The following is a 25,170-nucleotide window of genomic DNA, read 5'->3' on the forward strand; positions in this document are numbered from 1 at the left end:
TATTCGTACTGCAGCCTGAGCAGAAACCATTTGCCTGTTTGCCTTACTGTTTGTTCCATTTATAGTGATACCTACTTAGTTCTCTTAATTGTGTTCACTGTAAGATATATGTGATATAGTGTAATGTAATAACCAGAATTAATTCCTGTATCACCTGAAGCTCATGAACTTTTTCTCTTTCAGATATTGAGTACGCCAAAAGCTATGCCAAAATGGCTGAGTCTGCAAAGACTCTGGCGAGTCAACAGGTAACTGAATATTTAGTTATAATGTGCAGCTAGTCTTAGTTATTACCTCATGTCACCATATCAGAATGTGTATTTATGTGAAATTGTTTTTTCGACGTTAATTTCTTCTTTTCATTTGCCCAAGGACTACATGCCATTCAGCGACATCTACGTTTCCACATTCAAGAACGACATTGAATACAAACAGCTGCTTATTCAAACCGCAGTGGCTCTTCAAACCAATAAATTCATGCAGGTAAGAGTGACAGGAAGTGTACTGGAGCCCACATAGAGCACTCGAGTCTGTTACCATATCCAGCTTCAAAACAGTTGGGCGTACCTCAGACCTTCTGTTGCTGGATTCATTTCAGCATTTCACAGGCAGTGGTTGTCTCATGAGGCAGAGGCATGATTTTTTTTTTCTCAGACAGCGAGGCACATAAAGAGAGCACAGAAATTAAAGACCTCTGGTCTCAAAAAAGATTGTGCCTCCTGTGCAAAATGTAGCGCTCTTAAAGGTATACCATGCAGGAATTGTGGGTTACTGCTTGTAAACGCAACATTTAAACTTGGCTGCTCCGCCCTACACTGCTTATATGTACACAGCAAGCTACTGTACAATTAACATTACATGGAAAAGCCAATGCTTTAGCTAGCTAACTAAGCTAACTGCTAGCACCTACCTATCCAAAGGAAAACAAGCCATCTCAGTGTTGCTCTTCATCCCCACCCGAAGGGGAGTATGGGGAAGTAAATGCCAACGCTAGATACAATCTCATTTTGGAATGAGCTTTGTTCGCCTGGTGTTTTCCCTTGCGATAGTGTCAATTTTTTGTAGCTTCCTCTTCGATGTGTGCCGCTACTACCTGTTCACTAATAGTTCTGACCTCACCTGCACACAGGTTTTGGCTGGGAGCTACATGTGCGTAAACCAGCAAAACAAGAAGAAAATTAGAAAATACAGGAGGAGGGCAGGGTCTCTGCAGATAAATACAACACCACACACTTTTAGTGGGTCATAAGTAATGATTGAGAGGGATTCTTTTCATATGAGTCTATAATTCTAAGGAAACTCCTGCATAGTATACCTTTAAAGTAATGGGCACAATTTTATGTCACTAAAAAGCCACATTCAAGTCAGTAGTTTGTTGATTTTGTTTATTTTTTTGTGTCTTTCTTGTTAACGCACTATTCCTGGGCCCTTTTGGGTCTTGTCATTTCCATAGCAGTTCAAATCAGAAAGCCTTTCTGTAATCCCTCAGTCGACAACAGTAATATTCTGTGACAGCACTCGCTGATCAGGAAGCAAGCGCCTCTGATAAAATTAACGTCCTTATCTTTAGTGTGAAGCTTTTGAGAATATTCAGAAAAACGCCTCTTGAAATTGTGCACCTCAGTGTAATTGTTGACCTTCCATCTCCTCTCAGCCTCTTCTGGCCCGTAAGAATGAACTTGACAAGTTGAGGAAAGACATCAAGGAGCAGTGGCAGAGGGAGCAAAAGAAAATGGTATGTAGTGAGTCCCTTTTTTCCACACACACTGTAAGTTACACACTATTAGCATGATAGCAGTGTGACCTGTGAAAGCAGCATTTTACATTAAATGCTACAATGTGGTCAGCCAGCCAGGAAATTGTCAGATGCGTAAATGTCAGTGTAGCTAAACTCATGGAAAACAATTCAGCAAAAGTACAAAATCAATTCTAAATTTGCATCATTAGTGATATGTAAGAATAGGCCTTTGGATGGTAATGAGAAATGAAAGTCTGTTTTGCTCTTTCAGCAGTGTTTGTTTCATAATTGTACTATTTCTCAATGCCTTGGCTCTTCACAAATTTTACTGTCACTTCACATGCAGAGTTAATCAACCTCAAAGATGTGCCTGGTTATAATATATGACAACTGTTGCACACCAGCATCACATGGGTTTACGTGGTTGGTTTGTGTGGTTTTGGCAGCAAGACGCAGATGCAACCTTGCGTAAGGCACGAGTGCTGAAGGCCCAGAGGAGAGAGGAGTACCAGAAAGCCCACTCATCTACCAACCGCTCCCACGAGGAGCAGTCTAATGCTGGTAACAAACAGCTGGAGAAGAAGAGGAAGCTAGAGGAGGAGGCTCTGCAGAAGGTATGAGAGGGAGAAGATAGGGGGAAATAATTAGCTGTCAAACTTGGTCTTTGCAGCCGTGCATTGCAGTTGAATTCCTGCACGCTCAGTGTACTTAGCAATTCAGCGTTTTCTCCACGTCCTCACACTGTTCTCTGTGTCCATTGTTGTGATCAGGCGGAGGAGGCACAGGACCAGTACCAGAGCTGTATGGCTGACGCAGGCGTCAGGCGGATGGATCTGGCCAACGCCAAGAGCACCATCCTCACACAAATCCGAGAGATGGTCTTCCAGTGTGACCTCACACTCAAAGCTGTGAGTGGACAGTACATGATATTAGTGTCAGCTAACAAGCCAATGAACAGAGAGAGGAGACTGGATTGTTCAGTAACATTTAGTTTGTTTATACAAATATCTTGTAGGTACAAATGCATGATAAATTGTAAATGCATTAATTTTACTTTTGGTATGGTACCAAAAAGTAACCCTTCAGACATGGTACCTAGACCCTAGGTTGGTTTAGCATTTCCACCGCAAACAGTACTCTTTCATGTGGGCGGGGTTGTTGTCACTCTGCTCCGTCCAGCAATCACTGTATTTCCTCCTTCATCAGTCTGCACCTCATTTATCATCCACAGAACAAGGTTGAACATTTTCAGAACAAAATAAAACAGGCTGCAGTGAGAGTCTCTCGTCATGGGATATTTAAAAATAGCAGGATTGTGCATTTAGTCCTTCCAAGTCAAGCTCAGGGGTTTAGTGTTGCTGGAGCCCACAGGAACTATACTCCCCAGTGCTTTTTTTTCTCTCTGAGTGAAGATTGGGATATATGCAGTTCACAAAATAATTGATATATATTTTTAAAAGCTTGAAGATCGACTCATTACTAAGAGTGCATGTGATCCAAGAGAGACAATAAAAACTAATGGAATGGTCAAAGTTGTCACAGTGAAATTTAAGGTGTGCTGATGGATTCAGCAAGTTAACGTTCCACCTTGAAAGCTGCCGGCAGTTGGCCCAGCAAATTCAGTTATTTTTTCTCTGACTCCAGCTGCTGCAAGAGGCAGCAAGATAACCTTTTATTTTATAGGTTTACTAATATATTTAAAACTTTCCATGGTATGAACAGTGGTTACATGAGCCTCAAAAAACCAGCCACAACTCAGCCCTGAGCAAGAGTGCTGTCCGCTATCAGCAGACTGCAGTGTTCACAGCTCCACCTTTTAGTACCAGATCTGTGTGCTAGGTACCCCAACAGAGGGGGGACCAGAAATGGGGATGGTACGTAACGGTTCCATTGGTACCATCCACAACTTTTCGCTGTTGAAATGGGTAAAAAAAAAAAGCGTACGGAACTGAACTGTACCTTACTGTACCTTACTATACTACTTGGTGGAAACAGGGCTTTAGTAGCCCCACAACCCAAAATTGAAACACAAGACTAAAACTTGAATTTCAGTTTCACTGAATGATATTTTAATACAAGGACTAACACTAACAACAACACTACATTCATGTTTTTAATGGTTTGTTAAAATTAGAATCAATTAAGAAGCACAAATGCTATTTTTTTGTCTTTGTAGCTCAAAGTCTCCTATATTGAATTTGAATTTACATAATAACTACCCTGTGTTGTGCTTCTTGTCTAAGCTCAATCTAATAAGGTCTATCAAACTGAGTGTTAAAAACGGATTTCAGAAATACTTTCAGAACTTGACAGATTGCTTACTGCATTACAGATTACTGTACCGGATGCTTGGTCAAGTTCTCAATCTTGTTTATTTCCCCAATGTTTGGATTTTCTGGTTTAAATGGTTATTTTGCACATATTGGAGGGGTAGAATAGAGATTACTCACTAACCTAATCTTTCATTCATTCTCTCAGTGAGTCAATCACTCACTTAACTTGTCATGTCATTCCTCAGGTGACAGTGAACTGGTTTCAGATGCAGCAGCAGCAGATAGTGTCCCTTCCTGCCCACTACCAGGCCCTGACTGAGAGCGCCAAGTTGTACGAACCGGGTGAATGTTACGCCGAGTTTGTCCGGAACCTGCCCAAAAATCTGCCCAGAGAGCGCGTGCACTTAGACTCCATCTCCTCTGACAATACCAGGTACCAAGAACTGTGGAAGCATACTAAAACTTTGAAAATGGCGATGGTGACAATGATGGTGATGAAACTGCTTGACTATAAATGACAGGGTTGGCTTTAGTATATTCTGCAAAAACAGGAAATCAGACTTAATCTCCTCGGCTTTTCAGCAGTTACCTCATGAATTCTGCTTACTCCTTCATTAAGGTTTATTGTAGTTTAAACGCAGTCATCACAAGGCACACTGTTGCACATGTGGCCATATCATGAGACATTGTTAAATGAGTCCAGCTGAGGTCATAGTTTCGCGATGAAAAGTTATTTTGGATCAAACTTCAGTTTTAGATTTGAGTATTTCAAAATCCCTCCAAGTGACTCCTGCTCATTTAGAAGTTGTTCATAGCCCAGTTCTCCTTTCAGCAGAGGTAACACTGAGTCAGAGTCAGAGGAAGCGGGAGAGAGAGAGAGAGAGAGAGAATCGAGGAGAGACAGAATGCGTGTTGAATTTGTTGCCCTTCCTCAGGAAATATCTGTGGCGCAGGCTGAATGCAGCAGGGGAGATTGTGAGCGTGAGAGTTTGGCTCTGGGTTAGAGCTGTCCCTAAGACTCTGCTTAAATTGTTAAAGCAGTGTCAGAACCAGCTTCCCACGCACACACACACTCATTACCGCTAACAAAATAAGCAATACTTCACTTTCTTAGTAGCGAGCAAACAGTTATATTAATGATGTTATTGTAGCTCTCTTAGGTAGAGTGGAGTGTAAATCAAAAGTGTTGACATTGACTGACACATGCCTTTGTGGCTTAAATGTAAATTTAAGTCAAGTTTGTACTTCCATTATTGTGAAGCCACTGATGTGTTGAATGACATTACATAGTCGCAGTGGTGTGTCGGCTGGGCTTATTTCAGTTTCTGTTCCTGATCTTCGCTTTCAGTCTGACTGCCTGCCTATAGTGCAGCTTCTAGGTCTGGAAGTTCTTTTAAGTTCTTTTATCAACATCTGTTAGCAACTACTGGATTATAAAAACCTCTAGGGGTCCACAGAACAGCTTTAGTTAGCCTGTAGTAGACAGAAACATATGTCCTTTGAAATGAATTGGCTAGCTAATACTGCAGGAATCCTACAGGTGTGTCGTGAAGAGGTAACATAATACACTGAAGCACTCTTGATAACAGCTGTCAGATACAAAGTTGACATATCAGATTGAAATGTGTCATGCTTGTTTGTTCATAACACAGGTGGTGGGTGTTGGCAAAACAGATTACATGCCAGAAAATGAAAGCCAAAAATCTCAGTGCCTGGAGAAGTTATAATTTAGTTACTGGTGTTGATCACCGATCTTGTCAAATCCCCACAGATACACACCGTGTAATATAATAACACTGAGCTTTTGGGACAATAGAAATCTTTCTCACTGCTAAGTTAATCACTCCTAACCTCAAATGCTGACTTGTTTATTTCCCCAGGTTTGTGTTCAACAAAAGGTCAGTGGGCAGCACTCATTCCTCCCATGGCAACCTGTCACAGGCATCCATCACCTCCTGCGACGTGCTGAGCGGAGACGAAGCGGACAATCTCCTACACCGGCCTGCAAAGATAGGCGAGCGGAGATCTAACAGCAGCACGGACATACAAGGTGCTCATTCAGTGATTAATGTGAACACAAGGGATGATCACAAGCCGCACAATGATGGGCTTTGTGTTTAGAGGCGCTATGACTGCCAGCAGACTTCAGAGAACATCACATGTGATACTTACTTTTCCAGTAGGAGCCACATTATGACACATTTAGGTGTAAAGTCTGTCAGTTATGGATGAAGCTAGCACATTTTAGAAACTGAGTGATCCCCAAGCCTAAAATAATTGTCGCTGCGTGATGGACAGCCGAAGCTGGGTCAGATCAAACCTGCAATCCCGCCTTTATTTTTACACATGATCCTTTCAGGGACTGGCCCCGCGTTCTGAGTCATGGAAATGTTCTCAGGACTAAAATCATAACAGTTGTGTGCTGCTTACTTGTCATAAGTCTAGAATATCTTAGTAACCACTTCCCTCTGAAAATAACTGAAACTGGCACTAAGAATATCGCTTAACGGGAAGCTGTCATTTCGCTGTATTTCCTTGTTGTTATTCTGTGTGTGTGTAACTGGTGGTTTGTGTGTTTTCTTGCAGCGCTCAGAGGCCAGGCCACGCTACGAGCCTGGGCTTCCAGTAGTCAGGGGAGCCAGGGCGGGATGTGCAGCGACTCGGAGAGTGCGGGAGGCAGCAGCGAGTCGAGGTCCATGGACTCCCCCACCGCCAGTCCAGGTGAGAGGAATTTACTTTGAAAGTTTTTGAATCTGTAAAAGAGCTTGGGGTATTTGCACATGGGTATGAGATAAGAGATAAGAGATAAGATCAAGACAGAAAACCACTCAAACCATCTCACTTAAAAGATAAAACATATTGTAAGTGAGACGATAAAGACGGCGAGAAGATAAAAATAGCTTGAGTTCTGTATCCACATCAAAACAAACCTAAAAGGAGAATGAAGCTGTCATGATGTTTGTTTTTATAATTACAATCTTTTCAGTTCCTCGTTGCACAGCAGACCCACGCACTACTCATCTCTGTTTGATGCACTTCCTTCTACAGCTGACACTGCTCGACACACTGTGCAAAGCTATGACATGTAACAGTAAATGAAGACATGCAGAGCGAATCTGTTCTCTGTGCTGCACTGGGATACTGAGCTTGTGCCAATGTATTGTAAAACTGTACTTTACAATCAGTCAGTGAACATTGTTGACTTTTATCTACATGTGCAGGTGACTTTAAACGACGGCTGCCGAGGACTCCCTCCACTGGGACCATGTCTTCTGCTGATGACCTGGATGAGAGAGAGCCACCATCGCCCTCAGACAATGGTAAGGCGCGCGCGTGTGTGTGTGTGTGTGTGTGTGTGTGTGTTTTCTGACTCATGTTTCATGCCTCCCCTTATCCCCAGGCAAATGCATGCTAATGTGCACACCAATTTTGGGCTTATATCTGCAGTGACACAGCCAATGTGTGTTCACTTACGTGACAGTGAGGGGAGGGAGAAGTAGTGAGAGGTGACTGCACAGCTCATATAGTGCTTTTTCATGGGCCTGACTGTGCGTGGGTTTCGCTTACATGAAATGTTTTTACACTCGACAGAGCCGCACAGATTGGGGTCATGTTAGTTTTGGCATATGGCCTCAGCTTACACTTCCTGTATGTATGCAGAGCTCTCCCCGTCAGCGTATGTGCTTATTTTCTCGTCGAGATTTGAAGCAGCAGACCGGCTCTTCTATTCAACCTAATCTTTTGAAAATATTCTCGTGAATTGACTTTTAATCGCGCGCATGATAAAGAAGCACAAGTATGCATAAAATATCAGCTCTGTGTATTTTTAAAGCAGAATATGGCTTCAGCTAATTTTGTATGCCCAGAGGTTTTCTGTTATTTCATCATTTGGTTAAGTGGCCGTGACGGTTCTGTTTATTTTGTCCTAAAATAATCACATCTCAATTTAATCTTTTCTGTTTTGACTTGTCCCACACTTGTGAATTTTCTGAATTGAGCCATATATTAAAGTGTTTATAACCAGAAAATAAAACTACTTCAAGCTACCATTTCTGTTGTGGTGTTTCATCAATAAGAGTTATTTTTCCAACTGCACTAACAGGAAGTCAGCATGAAGTCACCTGTCTACTAAGTTCCCTAATCAGCAGCTCTGATTTTCAGGTCTGGCTGAGATGGTGACAGAGACGGCCAGTTCTCCGGGTCCCTTCCGAAATGCTCAGATGTCCAAAGCTGCTCAAACGCATAAGCTGAGAAAACTACGAGCCCCGTCTAAGTGCAGAGAGTGTGATAGTCTGGTGGTTTTCCATGGAGCCGAGTGTGAGGAGGTACAGTACATACTCTTTCTTCTAGCTGTAGAAATGATAATCCATTAACGAGTTTAATTTTATAGCAGCTCATGTTTCTTATACATTGCAGCAATCACAAATAATCATTTAACGTAGTATGTATTAGCAATGGTTAATGTAGCAGATGTAGCCACTGTGTTGCCAATTGGCCGCTGACTTCTATTTTGAGATGAAAAATATTGTAAAGTAAAGACGTAAGGACGACAGTTGTTTTATTTGTAAAAACTGTATTAAGTACTAATGAATCAGCCACTTTATATTTCTTTATTTAAATGTCTCTGTCTCCTCTCCTCTGCCAGTGCTCTCTGGCCTGCCATAAGAAGTGTCTAGAGACGCTGGCTATCCAGTGTGGCCATAAAAAGCTACAAGGCAGACTGCACCTGTTTGGTATCGACTTTGCCCAAGCAGCAAAGAACAGCCCAGATGGTATCCCTTTTATCATCAAGAAGTGCACTTCTGAGATTGAGAGTCGAGCCCTCAATATCAAGGTACACTTAGTTCTCCTTGTACATAGCCGTGGTGTTTTGGATTGTGGTGCTTTTTCAAGCTTTGCACGTTGGAGATGTTTTATCATTTCACATGGATATGTCAGGATTGTCTGTTATAATATATAATATATCTGTTTATTCCTCACAGGGGATTTATCGTGTGAATGGTGCCAAATCACGTGTTGAGAAGCTCTGCCAGGCGTTTGAAAACGGGAAGGACTTGGTCGAACTATCTGACCTCTCACCTCACGACATCAGCAATGTCCTCAAACTCTACCTGAGACAGGTGCGTCTTAAAATCTCACTGAACTGTTAAAAGGGATCTCATTGTTGAGCTTTTAGCTTTGACTGTTTTATTTGTACTTATTTTAAATAACGTTCTCTTCAGTATACACTAGTACGCAACAGTTTCCACTGCTAAGAACACACAACACATCACCGCTTGCCTTCTGTGTACAGTTACCAGAGCCGTTAATCCTCTATCGATACTACAATGACATCATCGGCCTGGCCAAAGAGTGCCAGAGAGTGATTGTGGAGGAGGCTGACAAACCTCAGAGCCCCCCGACGGGAGAGAAAAGCGGGCCGAGCGTCCACCTCAACAGAGTCATTTTCAAGATCAGAGACCTTCTCCGCCAGCTGCCGACAGCCAACTACAGGACTCTGCGCTTCCTCATAGCACACCTCAACAGGTAAGGGCTCGAAACAAACACCCAGTGCTCATCTAGAGTCAGGATTTCTGTCTGTTGTTCTCTGAACAAATACTCAGATGCACAAACTTCCTCATAAGACTTAAAGGGAAACAGAGACTTCCCTATAGCACAGGGGAAGTATCACAACGTACATCAAACTCATGCTCTGTTCACAGTCTTGTTGTTAAATCTGACACCAGCACCAGTATTTTTAGGATAAATACTCTGTGCTTATGTCCTTTATATTTCAATGTGATCATTTCCTAGCATAGAAATAACAAACATTTGGTGTTCTTAATTGTATTTGAGTAATAGCAGAGACTTTTAGACGATTGCATTTCAGAAAAGTGCTTTGGATTGTTAGCAGCTTCTTCAATCTGTTATTCTGTTCCCTGCCACCCAGATAAAATATTTAAACAAATCCCGTCATATGTCTTTTTATAAATTAAACTCATCATCCCTCTTTACTTCCACAGAGTGACCGAGCAGGCAGAGGAGAACAAGATGACTGCGAGTAACCTGGGCATCATCTTTGGCCCCACGCTGGTCAAGCCACGACAGACGGACGCTGAGGTTTCCCTGTCCTCCCTGGTGGACTACCCGTACCAGGCCCTGATGGTGGAGCTGCTGGTGCGACACTTCCAAGCCGCCTTTGACGTACGACTTCTTTCTGGCTCCGACATCACCACGAGTGGCCAGGCGTCCCCCAAACTCACCCCTCAAGAGAAGATGCAGCGGCTCAGCAGACACTCCACCTCCCTGATGGACATCAAAGAGGTGAGGGGGGATTTAATGGTATGAGTAATGCAATTCAAATATCTAATTGTAGAGACCAAAAACATTTTTTGTACGAGGCTGTAGACATGTTATTTCTGCTGTAAAGTTGGGCACTTTGACATGAGGGTCTACGGGATAGACTGGCTTACAGAGCCAGCCTCAAGCAGGTGTTCAAAGAACTGCAGGGTGGAGGACCTTTATAATGACAATTACATTATTAAAGCAAAGTTAACTTAAGTGAATACAGATTAATATGTAATAGAGAGATTGTAATCTAATTGTGTATTATGTCCCTCCAGACTGCCAAAGTGTACAAAAGATACTCATCGGTAATCCCATCCTCACACATCATGGATGAGGTTCAGGAGGTCCAGCCAGGGATCGACAAAACCGAGGTGTCAGCCATGGACAGACTCAACGGTATCCAGACATCTAGTGAAGGAGACGTCCAGAGGTCAACCTTAGTGTTTGGCCGTCCCAGCACTACCGCTCCCTCCACCACTGCCGTGGCTCCAAAGGTCCAGCTACGCACCCAGCGCACCAGACACGTGTCTCGGCCGATCAGCATGCCGCTGGAACGCCTGCCCACCCCCGCCCAGATCAGCGAGAGGAATTACCGTAACACTGCTGCTAAAGTTGATGCAAGCTCTGCTGAGCGGGACCCCGTCTCTGAAACTATACAGGAGATACCAGAGCCAGAAAAGGCTCGCCAAAGTGGCTCATCGAGGGTTAGCACCTACTACATCACTCCTTTCATTGACACACAGACAATGCAGAGGAGAACATGGGACAGGAAGTACAAGCACTATGATGTCACACCCAGGACTGCTATGATTGTGGCCAACCTGCCGTCTGCCAACTCTGGAGTACAACCTGTTAAGGCAACGATGCCTGTCACTGTTAGCGCAGCAGTGACCACGACCTCTGTGGTCTCTACCACAAGTAGTGTGAGTACCATGTTCTCCAGCAGCCCCTACACTGTGTCAGTAAAGGCGGGCTGGACTTCTAAAAGGGAAAGTGACACAGATAACTCAGTCAGTGAGTCTAGCAGCTCGCCAAACCTTCCGCTAACGCTCAGGGCACCAAGAACTCTGCAGCCGCCTCCTGGAACTTTCTACAAGCCCCCTGTTTCCGTAAACAGCAGAGCAAGGACGCTTTCAAACTGGACTACAACTGTTACCACCACCACCGCCACCACCACCACTACTACTTCATCCCTCGCCCCCACCAACCCTACCCAGGTAGTCACCCCGTCCCCTGCCCTTACAAGCCCCCCACAGACACGGCTCCAGTCACAGGACTCCACTGACAGTGCCATTGACCCCGGGGTCTCGACCTCTGCTAGCCTCTCGCCCCCACAGTCCCCGCCCCCTAGCAGCCCCGATGACCTCAGCCCCAGTGAGACTAAACCCGTCTACCAAAGACTGCGACCTCGGCGGCTGCAGGAGCTTGAACACAGAGAGGCCCACTTTGTCTGACGCCAAAAAACATATTATATCTGTAAATATTAATGTATCTGTGCCATAGTGTATACTGGGGAAAACATTTTTTATCATACAAGCTAAGAGTGGGAGAAAACTAAGGCCTGTGAAAATAAACCATGAAAGTGTTATAAGTACTAATATATTGTATTTTACATGTCTCAGTCAGAATGTCGACAGTGGTTGGTCTCCCAAATATTCAAAACAAGCAAATACACTTAAGTGTGAAGCCAACATTGAATGTTTGGTGTCATGTTTTTAAATAACAAATACATTGTTTATTTTAATGTCAAAGAAAATTTGCCAACCACAAAGTGACATCTGTCTGTAAAGAATTTAAAGTCTATCATTTTCATTGTTTGAATTTAAGTTCATGTACAATGTTTGATTTGTTATGAAATTATATTTTATTGTAATCACACAATGCACTTAACACAGGTTCAAATTCTAGTGTTGCCTTTAATGTTAAAAGAAATGCTTAATTTTGTGTTTAATGCCACAAGAAAGGGATGGAAGTATTTTTAACTCAAGGTTTTCCATTTTAAAGAGTTCAACATTTTTACCTTTTAAATTTGTCCTTTGTCGCCTGTGATTGGTACATCTTTTCTCAGTATGTAAACCTTATGTATCTGTTAATGTTTTTTTATATTCAGTCATACATACTCCGTGTTTGTCAACAGTAAATTTGTCTCATCGCATTATTGTGACTATACAGAAGAAAAATGACATGCAACAGTACTTGCTGCAAATTAAAAATGTAGTTTAAACAGTTATTTCTCTTCCATTTTTTTCTTTTCACAGAACCAGGGTTATATTATATGTTTACTTATGTATGTTTTTCATTCTTCTGAACAAATCCCCTTGTCCGTTTTTAAATTGCAGCCTGTTTTGTATTTCAAACAGTTATGCAATCAGATTCTTGGCTGTGTTTTGCGATACTGGACAAAGTGGAGAAAGAGACAGTGGAGCTGTGGCAGATACAGGGCTGCCACTGCTGATTATTGTCATTATCTATGAATTTCTCAATCAACTGTCTGTTTTTTGGGTCTGTAAAATACCAGACAGTATTGGGACACTCCATTACATTTTCCTGGAGCCTAAAGAGACATCTTGAAATTACTTTTTTGTCTGAGCCCAACCCCCAAAATAATGAATTTGCAGAGCAAAACATTCTCACATGCAAGAATCTGCTTGCTTGAATAATGGATTATCAATTTATTATCTGTCCATTGACTTATCAACTGATCAGCTGAGCTCTGCTCCAGTGTTTGTTCAGTGCCTCAGAGAACCAGGGTTGTATCTGTAACCTTTCCCCCCCACAACTCTGTAAACATAAGTTTACTTTGTATGTTTTATTTATACTACCTGTGACATTGTATCCTATTGTCTATTACAACCATGGATCAAGTCTGATTCTTTGCTATAATTTGCTGTATGTGACAAATCAGAGAAAGACACATTGGAGTTCTGTGACATGGTATTGGCCAAAGTACCCAAGCCACCAGGTTTGTGTATAGTTAAAGGGAAAGTTCAGATTTTTAAAGTGTGGTTATTCATATTCAGTGTGTTACAGTAAATGGTGGTCAGCATGCCCCCAGTTTGGAGAAGCGGGCAGAAGTACCGCCACAGAAGCTAAGCAATGTATTGATGTGGATGGGGGCGACGCAAAACAAAGAGGCCACCTAAAAAAATCAATATCACTTTATGTATACACTATATTTAGAATATTTCCATCCCTTTACCTTGTTGTTTGCGACCGGGAACTGGAGCTGTTAAGCTCTCTTCAAAGCCACCAGACTCTGTTGGCCTACCGATGCCTCCATCAGCTAGTTTGTTTGTGTTGTTGTGTGACTGTGGTGAATCCCAACTAACCCTTTTAAGCACCAAAGTCACAGAATAAGGAAAACAATTCGAACGACTGAGGCAGCGGTAGACCAGCAGCTCTGGTTTTCTGCGGGGTAAAATTACTGTTTTTGTCAAAGGAGTCTGGTGGCTTTGAAGAGAGCAAAGCAGCTTCAGATCGCTGTAGGAAAGGGCTGTCTGATGGCAAGGTAAAGCCATCAAAACATGTTCTAAATAAAGTGCACATTTGAACCGATATTGATTATTTTAGGTGGCTAAAATCCATCTCCATCCGCAGGAGTGCATTTCCTAGCTTCAATGGCAGCACTCGTACCTGTTTCTCCAGACTCGGGTAGTGCTGACCAGCATCTACTGTACTGACTATTAATAAGTACCTCACACAACCCCACTTAAAAATCCACACGTATCCCTCTAAGCTTCAAATTCACCTCAGGACTGGGGTAAGCTGTGTCTGTTGTACACATAGTTCACAGCAGGTCCAAGCGGTTTTAGTGTCCCACTGTCGAGGCTTCAAATTGTCCAAACCTAATTACCCATGTCACCTGCTACACCTTGTCGAGCTGCTCAGAGGAGTGAGTCATTTCAGACGATTGTGCGTGACCCAAAAAATCTAATCTCTCAGTCTGGTGTGTCCTGAAGTATAAAAAAATTTTGATTAATTTTGCGGTTGTTTGGCTGAAAAACGTTCTTGAGTGACAATAACCGTGCAGGTAAATCTTGCTCGTGGACACTTTGTCGATCATTTCGTCTCGTCTTGTGATAAAACCTGTAACCTTTCTCCACCACAGGGTAGTCTTACTCCCCACCAGTATCCTTCCTCTCCTCCCGAGCAGATATCCCCATAATTCTGCCTCAAAATGGATGACTGTTGTCTTTTTTCTGCCTGCCCATGTTGAGCTGGGAGATTAGAGCAATCAGATTAAGAGTGCTGCTGACCTGCAGGCAGAGGAGAGAGAGTGGGCAGCTAGGAGTCACACAGAGCTCTTCTACCTTGCTTAATGTTTCTCACTACTTCAGCTGGTTTGTGAACCCGTTTCTCTCGATGTCGTACGACTTTTATATCTTTCCATAAGAGGTAAGGATCGACTGCTTTTTTCTTTTGTTGGCAAAATAGGATGTGGTGATGTGGTGTAAGGGCTGACAGGTATGTGGTTGCTAATTACTGTTTTTCTGTCGCCTATAGTCAAACATAAGGGTGTGAAAACAGAGATCCAGGTGGATGCTTTTAAAGATGTTTTTACCTTAATGGCTTTTTGTATCTTTACCTAATCAAGCTGTGGTTTTTTCATTTCAAAACATTTCCACACGTTTCTGTCAGTCTTGTGCAGGGAAGTCCTGTCGTGTAATTACTGCTTGAGTAATAAGGTGATTTCAGAGAAGTCAGACATAATAATAGGCTTTACTCTCCTGTTTTCGTCTCAGTCCAGGTCCCTTTGTTTTTCTAGACAAGTATTTATGTCCCTGCATCCTCAGCCTGCCAGTCTGTGCTAATCTATTGGACATGTCACTCTGAACAAATTACTCTTCATGTCCGACATTCTCTGAGCTCTCTGTACATAACGTGTGTATGTGATTGCCATTTGAGGTTTTTTTAGTACTCAGTTCCAAAATCAATTCGTCTTGTGGAACAAGTGTGTGTGATAGAGCAGGTACAAATTGGATTTTATCAATCTCAGCTCATGTTTATATGTAAATAATAACAGGAGTGGTCTGCATTTTTAATAATTTGATAATGTTATACATGCCTACACAAATAAGGTAGTGTTTTGCTGAGGAGCACTTCAGTTGAGTGTATGCTTTTCAACACATATAGTTTAAAGGTTGGTTTGTCCAAGGTTGTATTCAAGACCACCTGTAGCAAATCCAAGTTAATGCTAAGGCCAGGTACAGTCTGTTTGAGTCAGAACCAAAGCCAGAGCAATGTCTTTCCTGAGGGGAAAATAACAGGTGTGGACTCGAAACACATGCCTTGGACTTGAGTCAGAATCAAGTCACAAATTTAATGACTTTATAGTTGACAAAATCAAAAAAGACTTTTAACTCAATCAGTAAGTGTGCCACGAATCAATGAATTTCCCTTAATTTCCCGAATCAGTAAACATTAATTAATTCCCAGAAAATGAACTCAACTGTCCAGATCCCCTTTGTTTGAACAATCCAGCAGTATTCAATCAATTTGGAGGAACCTTGAAGAACTAACATTCTGATACAGAGCGCCAGTTGTACAAAGTGATACCAAAGATACATTTATTTGCGTACAAAAAACTATGTAGTGGTCATCGAAAAATGAAAATGAATCACAGAATGCAAAGCATGTGAGTCGAAATTATTAACAGGGATGCAACAACTTCCAAAACTTCCAACAAACTTGTTTAACAAATAAATATGATATGTATAATCTTTGCAAATTTAATATGTCAAAGCTCAGTCATTAAAATGGCATTCCATTTGATGAAGAGCACATTATTACTTGTTTAGGAATCAAAACTTAAAGTTTAGGACTTGGGACTTGCCTGTCTTGATTTGGGACTTCTCAGTCTTGCTTGGGACTTGGTACTTGAGTGTAAAGACTTGAGATGTACTTGTGATTTTCATAATTATGTCTTCTGCACAGTGTGGCCCGTAGAGCAGGCCCAATAGAGACTTCCGCCAGTCAAGCTGGCTTTAGTGCTGAATGGGGATAAATGAGTGAATCATGCAGCTCTCCTGGACTTTCCAAATGTTATCGTACCGAATGGATCAAATCCTGGTAGTGAGGCAAGTAATTTTTCGAGGTGGTCCGATGCTCAAAGATGAGTATGCACTGATTTACAGACATCTCTTTTACAATGTACGTTTTTTTGGGAAAAAGTCGTTTTAGGCCACAGGGCATCACGTGACGGACCCGGCAGCTGTAACTACACTGTTTGGCCACTACGAAAATTGGCTTCAAAGCCTGACGCACTTCCTGGGATTTGGTACTTGAGTGTAAAGACTTGAGACTTACTTGTTGTTTTCAAAACAATGACTTAGTCCCACCTCTGGGAAATAATAGTTGTCCATAGATCACTGTATCAATCTGTAGCAATAGTAGTAGGAAAACAAAACAATTGTTTTCACAGTAAAAAATATATATTAAAATGTTTTCAAAAATCATGCAAAAGTCAAGTCAAACACAAAAATCAAACTAAATTCAAGTGTTCCCGAGATCATAATAAAATAATAATAAAATCTATTTGATATAGCACCTTTCACAGAAATGAAATTCATAAAGTGCTTCACAAAATATTATCAAGCAATCAAACAATAAAACATGCAATCTATAAAGTCAAATGGCAATATAACAAATAGAGCAACAAAAGGAAAGTAAAACATAGAGCAAATGCAGGCTACCGAGGCCTCAAACAGAAACATACCAGGGAACAAGCACTAGACAGTTTATGGTGAGACAAAGGCCATTTTGAAAAGATGGATCTTCAGTTGTTTGTTAAAAATTTCTAAAGAGACCAGACCCAAGAACCATAATCCTGGGTCTGTCTGTGTCCGCCTCGTGTAGATTGTTGAATTTTGCCATGAGACGCTCCATCGCTGATAAAGTTGTGTATCTGCAGGTTTGTCACAGTCTGATGACCCCTTCCAGGGGTAAAGCTGCGGAGCAATGAAGACAGGCTCTCAAATCCGCCTGTTACTGTGGAAAAACTGGACCCTCCGCAAGAGACAGAAGGTGATATCATTTATGTGACCGGGGTCGGACGAAACCTTAGGAACACTACACAGCATAATGCAATCCAATATAGTAACACAGACTACAAGCTACAGCTTTGAACACCTTTCTGATAAAGTCCCAACATAAAATAACCATGATCAGCTTCAGACTGTAAGGATTCTTTCCACGGCTGTTGTACTGACGTAGATTGTACAGGTGTCCCAATTGTTCTTTGTGTATAACTCCTACTTTAATTCTGTCCAGGTCCGCTTCCTGGTTGAGATATGCTGGCCCATGTTGTTATTCATTGGTCTGGTTTGGCTGAGGAAGGCTAATCCACTGTACCAACAACATGAATGTAAGCGAAACCCTTCATTAACAACCAATTTTAGTCATCTCTTTTTAAAAATCAAGAGGCAATACTAATGTGAATGTGCTTTAGTTTTTGTCATTGAGAGAAAAGCACAATTAGCTTTAATCATCTCTTTTAAAATCACTTCACCACCCCTCACATGTCCTCAAATGTGTTGTCTGTCCCTTCAGGTCATTTCCCCAACAAGGCCATGCCTTCAGCAGGGATTCTGCCCTGGATCCAGGGCATCTTCTGCAATGTCAACAACCCCTGCTTCAGATATCCAACCAGAGGAGAGTCTCCGGGCGTTGTCTCCAACTATAACAACTCAGTGTAAGCCTGATCACAGCACTGTCTAACCTTGTAAACCCCCACAGTACCAGAACATTGCAGCTGATAGATCACATAATTCCTTTCTATGCAACCAATTGGCAAATCTCGTTCAGGGCGCCTTATGTAAACTGCTCTGGCCTGCCTACTGGTGCTGCTTCCTCTGCAAGCTGCTTTGCAACCCACCTCCAACCCAGCTCCTCCTTTTCATGCTGTGTCTGACTTATCGATGTCATTTCTGTTTGTGATTGATGCTGCTCTGTTCTGTTCTCGGGGGGTCTTTGCTGCTGCTCTCCCTGCCTTAGGCTTTCCATGTAGGTGCATGGAAGGGCAGGGAGGTTTGCTCTCAGCTTTAGGCTTTCCTCGTGTACACGTGGAAGGGCAGAGAGGTGTGCTCTCTCTGCCTTAAGGCTTTCTGCGTAGGCCCAAGGAAAGGCAGAGAGGCCCCAGAACAGAGCCATACCGCCGAATATAATACTGCAAATGGAAATAAAGTTTTCTTTGACTGAAGTGGTCTGACTGAAGTTTAACTTATTGAACTGTTCAACACTATTTACTTAGTTATGGAAATAATTTAATCAAAATCAGATCATGAAATCAAACATTCAAAATCATTTTTGCTCTAGTGCTGATGACAGATGATATGATAAGGCTGTATAAAATGGGGAACCCAATGTAACAGTCTATGTAGTCTAGAATAGTTAATACATTTGTCTAATTCAGTGTGTTTGTCGGCTTGTTCTAGATTGGCACGGTTCTATGTTGATGTCCAGGAGCTTCTGCTCAATGAGATGGAGGTCCAGCAGCTCGGCCGTCTTTGGCACGATGTATCGTCCTTCTCAAACTTCATGGAAACGTTACGCAACAACCCATCTGTGGTGTCAGGTAAGGCTCAAATGTACTGACTCAGACAGCAGCACTTTACTTGAGTGTAAAATGGTTAGTAAAAGTCTTTTTTCTCTCAATCAGAGGAGAAAAAACATGTTTCCTTTAAAAAGTTTGTTCCTTTTAAGTTTCTTACAAAGGCCTTACCTGACAGGAATCATTGGTGACACTCTGACCTTTATGTTTTTGTGCTTTTGTTTTCTGCACATCCTCTTTCTGGTTGTGTTTCATGTCTTGTGCTCGTCATAGCATCATCTCTCTTTCTCTTTCATTTTAAAAAATTCTTTGACTTTCAGTGCCTTATTTTTACGTACTTTTTTTCTATAATATTTTGTGTACTGTGGCAGTAATCTTTCACTTTCATTTCAGATGGTAGATGTTGCATTTCCAGCTGCTGGATGTAAACTTAATACATTTTTATTATGGTTTTGGTAGCCACTTATCCATATTCTAAAAGCATGTGACAGCTACACACAAATTACCTGGATGAACTTCTTTTTCCCTTTACTCTGTCAGAGCTCTTTTTCCTGGTATTATTCACATTATTGTCGTCATACATACGCACAGGCCTAAAGGCGCACATAAAAAGTTGATTCTTAGTATCACTTCAAACGAAATTAAGTGGACCTTTTGGCAGGGATATAAACACACATCCTCTTGCTCGCTGGACTTTCCCTGAAACATCCTGAATATCCCTGCCAATCTGTCGTGCTGTGAATCATTTCCTCTGTGTAGTCCAACGCACGTCGGGTCAATATTGTCTTTAGTGGTTCTAACCTTTCACTATCTCTGCTCTCAATGTTCCCTCCAGGCCGTGGGCTGAAGATAGATGATATTCTGAAGGATGACGAGGTTCTTACGGCCTTCCTTTTGCGAGATGCCGGCCTCTCGGAGTCCATAGTCTACCAGCTCGTCAATGCAGAGATAAGACTAGAACAGGTGCAGTTTGGAGGAATGAGGAATGGCTTCTTTCAGAACAATGTTGAAGAACCTACATGTTTTACTTGTGCTTTAAAATCCATATTAAGAGGTCATTGTAATGATATTTGATGATTCTTGGAGACATATACCCACAATAAACACATCATTCCACCTTCCCCTTTTCATATTCGCCAGTTTGCCTTTGGCATACCAGACCTGCAGCTGAAAGACATTGCTTGCAGCCAGGCCCTGCTGGAGCGCTTCATTATCTTCCCCAGTCGCATGGGTCTACACGGGGTCCGCAACGCCATGTGTGCCCTCAGTCAGCAGAGGCTGCAGAGGATAGAGGACGTCCTCTATGCCAATCTGGACTTCTTTAAAATCTTCAAAGTGGTGAGTAGTGCTTTGAACAAATATTTTGAATGTCAGTATGTCACTGCCAAATTAAAAAAAGCCAGCATTATGTCATTTATTCATTATATATTTCTATATTATCCTGTGTTTCTGATCACCTTCAGTGCTTCTGATGTAACATCCAACCGTTCCCCCCGTGTTTTAACTTTCTTTGTTGACATAGTAGTTATGATTTCCACTGAAAGATCCTGTGAAGGCTGTATTCGTTGAAAAAATTATGTCCCTCTCCCTGTCTCATCAGACGGACTAATATGTTCGTCTGTCTCTCAATACTTTCTGACTTCCCCGTCTGATGCACTCAGCTCCAAGGCCATTGGTTCATTACTGAAGAAGCCAATCTTTAAAAACACATAACAAATTTATAGTTTCAGTTTTTGAAAAGGCTCATTTTCTAAAACAGCTGGGCACTGTAGTGTTTAGCACACATGATACAGGTGTATAATAGTGCCATTTGTTGAGGATTATTTTCAGTTGCGAATTGAATCGTATTTGGTGCACTAGCTAGAATTTCTGACAGTAGGACAGTGTGTGTGGGGTTGAGTCAAAATACAACAGTGTGTGTGTACATGGTAATGAATGAAGACGTCACCCATTGCAACAGTAGCTCACTGATTCATTTTTAATCAATTTTTGGACAATTTAGCTCCATGGCACAGTGCAACAACACACAGTATGTCTGGCTTTGGATACAGAGATTATGGTCTTTTTAATGGGATGTGTTGACCACGGAAAAATATGAAATATCACCAGACTTATCCTTCAGGGGCACACATCCCTTCATATTTACGGTGATATATTTGCAGGGAGAATGAAGATGGATGGTTAGAAACAGTATGAATCCATGTATCAAAACAGGAGTTCTGTCCAGTGCAACCAGCCTGGTAATGAAGTGGCAACCTCCAGGGCTGAAAAATGATGCCAAAGCAGAAGTGCCAAGAAGCTTAGATCTTGGGTGACAGGCTTTCTTGCGAGGTGTTGTACTGTCAGATCTATCCTCACTGTGCCACAGTTCCATCCAAATATGGTCACTTTTGGCTCAAAATAACAAGATGGCGATGGCTGAAATGCCAAACTTAAGTCTTCGAACTGGCAGTCCAAAGCAATGGTTGATGTCAAGGTAGCTATGTCCAGTATTTTATTCCGTCTATGGCTTTGACCTTTTAATAGTCACAAAATTCAAAGGGAGAGGTTTTGGAGGGGAAGACATGCCCTGCTTACCTTCATAGAACTGTTTGTCCCCACAGTAACAAAATAGAAGCAAAGCAGTGTTGTATGGTTGATACAAGCATTCTGGATTGTGTACTTCCTTGTGATTGAAAATGTGCTGGTGCCGCTTTGTGCTCAGGATAGTTAATTTTTGTAGTGATTGGGGTGTGATGTCATGGCTCATTGTTCCGTGCAGAGCTGTCGGTGATGCCAGGACTGCATGTGAGGCCTAGTGGCTGATTCTAGCTTTCAGGCGACACTGCCAGATCTGTTCACTCAGTCACTGGCTTCATGTTGGGGCTTGGAAGTCTCTGATGGGTCCTGTTTCATACTGTTTACACATGTATGTACATGGAACAACGAGATGGCAGGATAGCTAGTCACCATCATTTTTTGTAATGAAAGGAAAAAGCCATTTTTATTTATTTGTTATATATAGCTGCTTTGAAAAGTATCTCAGTATATTTTACAGAACAATAAAGAAAATAAAAGAAACCTTAAATGAAAACAGACACAACAACACACTGTACTATATTTAAACTCTTTTCCCCCGACACCCTCCAGTTTCTTCTATAAATGTGTTCAGGTTCAGCCTGAGTGTGTCAGGTGACTGGCTCAGGGTGCTGGCATGGCATTATCCCTCTTGGCCTGTTTCTCTAATGGGCTTAGCTCAACCCCGCCTACAGCCTGTGAGGTACTCTGTAAGACGCGATGGTGCGTCGCCTCGTATAAATACATTACCAACATGTGCCGGTCTAAAGGCTTCAGCTGCCAGCACACCTGGTTGCTGCAACACTAAGAGCGTCTTGCATTACCACTTACAAAACAAAGACTAGGAATGTAAATATTAATACAACCATCCATTACACACATTAAGTTACAACATTGATAAATGTAATGGATGTTGGGTTAATGGCTAAAATTGAGCATGGGCAACCAACTCCACAGAGTGGTCATTTCATTAGCTCAACTGTACAGTTATTTAATCAATTTTCACTTTGTATTCTTATTTGTTTATTACTCATTTGTTTTTGGTAATATAGCATATTTAGTGCTTTTTTTGCATATGTGGTACGTGACCTCTAACAAAAAACCCTTGTCTGAGATTGTCATCTTTTCTATATTTAAATAAAACAAATATATATCCATCCATACGTAAATCCATACATCCGTTCATCAGGATTTGTGTGGTTTGATCAGATTGGACTGGTAGTTCAAATGTTGTTAACTCTGATTAGTACACAGAAATATGTGACATAACTTTTTTGCAAATGAGACCCACCCACTCTAAACTGTTCCAACCGTGGCAGAAAACTGCATGTTCATGTAGGATTATATCTGCCGAAGTCAGAGGCGGATTAAGGAAACAGGTTTTTACGTCCTTTAAAGAAAAACAGTTATAGTATTCAATATCTTTGGTGCATACAGTAGAAATAGTTTATTTACAATATATAGAGAAGGTGGACAAATGACCATAATATGATACAATCAGTGTTAATTGCGACAGCTATTTTAGGTTGAGTCTTAGTCCTAATCTTGAGACAAAGATGCTTATTAGTTTTAGTCACATTTTAGTCATTTTTATTCTTCATAGTTTGTGTAGTTTTAGTCGATGAAAATTCATGACATTTTAGTCAACAAAAATGTATGATATTTTAGTCATTACTTTTAGTCATTTTGTTTTCTATATGTTTTTTTCATCTTTAAACTGATCCAGTTAGACTAATTCATCTATCAGAAATTAGAATCAAGGTGACAGGTTGAATAAAAATTTCATTTAGACATTTTTTTTCTACAACTACCAATAATTTCTGCACATTTACAGACTTGGATTTCTCCAGCAGTTTTTGACAGGTTCAGGGGGTGATTTACGAGCACACTCTTACATCACTTGAAAAGCTCAACATCTCTATTTATGGTGTCAGAAACTTTGACACCACAAATAACTAAACTGAGACAACTAGGATTTGTGCCCAGGTTCATTGTAAACTCTGACTTATCGATCTCACTGTTAAGATGCAGAAAAATAACTTCTGCAACATGTTAGTCTGGAGGTTTGAACTCATGTCTCACAGAATTGGTGATTCAAACTAAACTTACATCTCTGTTAGAGAAACCTCTGCTGAGTTTAGACTGTTTACTTACAGCACAGCTACTCTCACAGACAACTGGGCCTCTTACCTGCCTGTCAAACAGCAATCAACCCATAAACCTTTCAGAGACAGTCTGGACTGAGTGGAGTTCTGCGACCAGTGACAAGCAAAACTAACTGCTAACAGCCACCTCTGTAACTAACAAACTCCACAAATCCATTCAACAGCTCCACCATCCACAGTTAGACACACGTGTCTGAATATTTACTGCTGAATTACAGCTCCCAACTCGCACCAACAGCTGACACTGCTCAGCTGTGAGTGTCTTTGCTGGCTAACGAAACATCCTGGCGCAGACTAGTTACTCAAGTTTAGCAGCCTGTCGCTCATGTGGCATTTGAAGACGTTTGCAAGTACGGCCGTTGTCTGCCTTAATGTGTGATAGTCCACACATTAAGGCCATTACCTTTTTTGTCACGTCTCGTCTCATCAATGAAAATTAAGCATAGATTTCATCTTTCATTTTTTATTATCAAGATCTATTTTTAGCTCTTTTCGTCTCGTTTTCGTCATGGAAAAAAGGTTGTTGACAAATCATTTCTATGTGAGCTACCTAACTCATATTCCAAGCATACATGTCCAGTACTCCTTCGTTTATACTACGTAGCATCTTAGAGGAGATCTGTGCGTTTAACTCATTAGCTTAAGTTTAAAGCCCATTGCCACACTGACCTCTGCCTTGTAACAACATGTTACGCTCCTGACTCCCTTCTCCCATCCACCTCTCAACACCCTCCCTTCCTATTCCCTCGCTTTCTCTCTTTTCCCCCCCTGCACCGCCTCCCTCCTTCCTTCATTCATTGAAATGCAAGTGCGAGGAATGCGGGAGGAAGGATATCACATGTGTGTGTTTGCCTTTGCATTCGGGGTTTCCGTAGTCCTCAGCACTTTGCCCTGACCAGGCCTTTTCTAACGCCTACTGCTAATGGTTTCTCAAGATGAAGTCATTGAGGGAGGGTTAGGGGAAGCATGTTTCCTTATTGAGAAATTTTAGTTTGACACTGGTTACTTTCCTCACTTAATACAGAGGAGACACAAATTGCATGACAAACAATAAAGACCGGTTGTATTTTCTGCGTAAAGAAAGTTTGCTAAACTCTGAGTATCAAACATTTCTTTTAGGTGTTTCCAGAACTTAAGAGTTGTTGTTTGGTTAGACATAAATCTCTTTATCTGTCTAAGGTCATCACGGGACATGACTTAAACAGAGCAGCGATGGTTTTGATACAAAAGAACAAAGAGCCAATTGTGTTTAATCTCTCATTGTATCTGTATTCATCTCGTTTTTTGAAACACTGCATGAATATTGTTCACTTGACCGATGCATCTTGTGACTTTGTCTCCCCAGATGCCTCAGGTTATGGACAGCAGCTCCCAGGGGATTGACCTGCAACTCTGGGGTCGGGTTCTTAAGGCGACGTCAGAAAAGATTCAACTTGTAAGTCCTCCATCGATCCCTTTTTCACTCCTGCTCCTCTCCTCTTCTCCTCGGTCCTGCAGGATCAGAGGCACCAGTATTTTTAGTCCTGCAGGAAACTCGCCTCTTCCGCTGCTCCCAGTTTGAGA

General features: G+C 41.8%; 2 protein-coding genes across 4 annotated transcripts in view; both read left to right on the plus strand.

Moving 5' to 3' along the window:
• The window catches only part of LOC126382827 (rho GTPase-activating protein 29-like), a 35,635-nt gene extending 23,069 nt beyond the window's left edge, over nt 1-12,566 (plus strand). For 2 of the 3 annotated variants that reach the window (XM_050032913.1, XM_050032915.1), the window contains 15 exons: nt 184-248; nt 373-483; nt 1,655-1,735; nt 2,185-2,352; nt 2,509-2,646; nt 4,257-4,444; nt 5,892-6,061; nt 6,598-6,732; nt 7,233-7,331; nt 8,173-8,336; nt 8,657-8,845; nt 8,994-9,131; nt 9,305-9,537; nt 10,014-10,332; nt 10,614-12,566. In XM_050032913.1, coding sequence (XP_049888870.1) covers nt 184-248; nt 373-483; nt 1,655-1,735; nt 2,185-2,352; nt 2,509-2,646; nt 4,257-4,444; nt 5,892-6,061; nt 6,598-6,732; nt 7,233-7,331; nt 8,173-8,336; nt 8,657-8,845; nt 8,994-9,131; nt 9,305-9,537; nt 10,014-10,332; nt 10,614-11,792 — 3,377 coding nt within the window. In that variant the 3' untranslated portion in view covers nt 11,793-12,566. The remainder of the gene's footprint in view (nt 1-183; nt 249-372; nt 484-1,654; nt 1,736-2,184; nt 2,353-2,508; nt 2,647-4,256; nt 4,445-5,891; nt 6,062-6,597; nt 6,733-7,232; nt 7,332-8,172; nt 8,337-8,656; nt 8,846-8,993; nt 9,132-9,304; nt 9,538-10,013; nt 10,333-10,613) is intronic. The other variant, XM_050032914.1, reaches the window with a different exon arrangement.
• Nucleotides 12,567-14,611: 2,045 nt separating this feature from the next.
• The window catches only part of abca4b (ATP-binding cassette, sub-family A (ABC1), member 4b), a 59,001-nt gene continuing 48,442 nt past the window's right edge, over nt 14,612-25,170 (plus strand). Inside the window, exons 1-8 of the mRNA XM_050032929.1 lie at nt 14,612-14,733; nt 17,249-17,361; nt 17,608-17,701; nt 17,887-18,028; nt 18,771-18,910; nt 19,722-19,849; nt 20,027-20,224; nt 24,953-25,042. Coding sequence (XP_049888886.1) covers nt 17,296-17,361; nt 17,608-17,701; nt 17,887-18,028; nt 18,771-18,910; nt 19,722-19,849; nt 20,027-20,224; nt 24,953-25,042 — 858 coding nt within the window. The 5' untranslated portion in view covers nt 14,612-14,733; nt 17,249-17,295. The remainder of the gene's footprint in view (nt 14,734-17,248; nt 17,362-17,607; nt 17,702-17,886; nt 18,029-18,770; nt 18,911-19,721; nt 19,850-20,026; nt 20,225-24,952; nt 25,043-25,170) is intronic.

The sequence above is a fragment of the Epinephelus moara genome, chromosome 21 (assembly GCF_006386435.1).
Source record: "Epinephelus moara isolate mb chromosome 21, YSFRI_EMoa_1.0, whole genome shotgun sequence".
NCBI lineage: Eukaryota > Metazoa > Chordata > Actinopteri > Perciformes > Serranidae > Epinephelus > Epinephelus moara.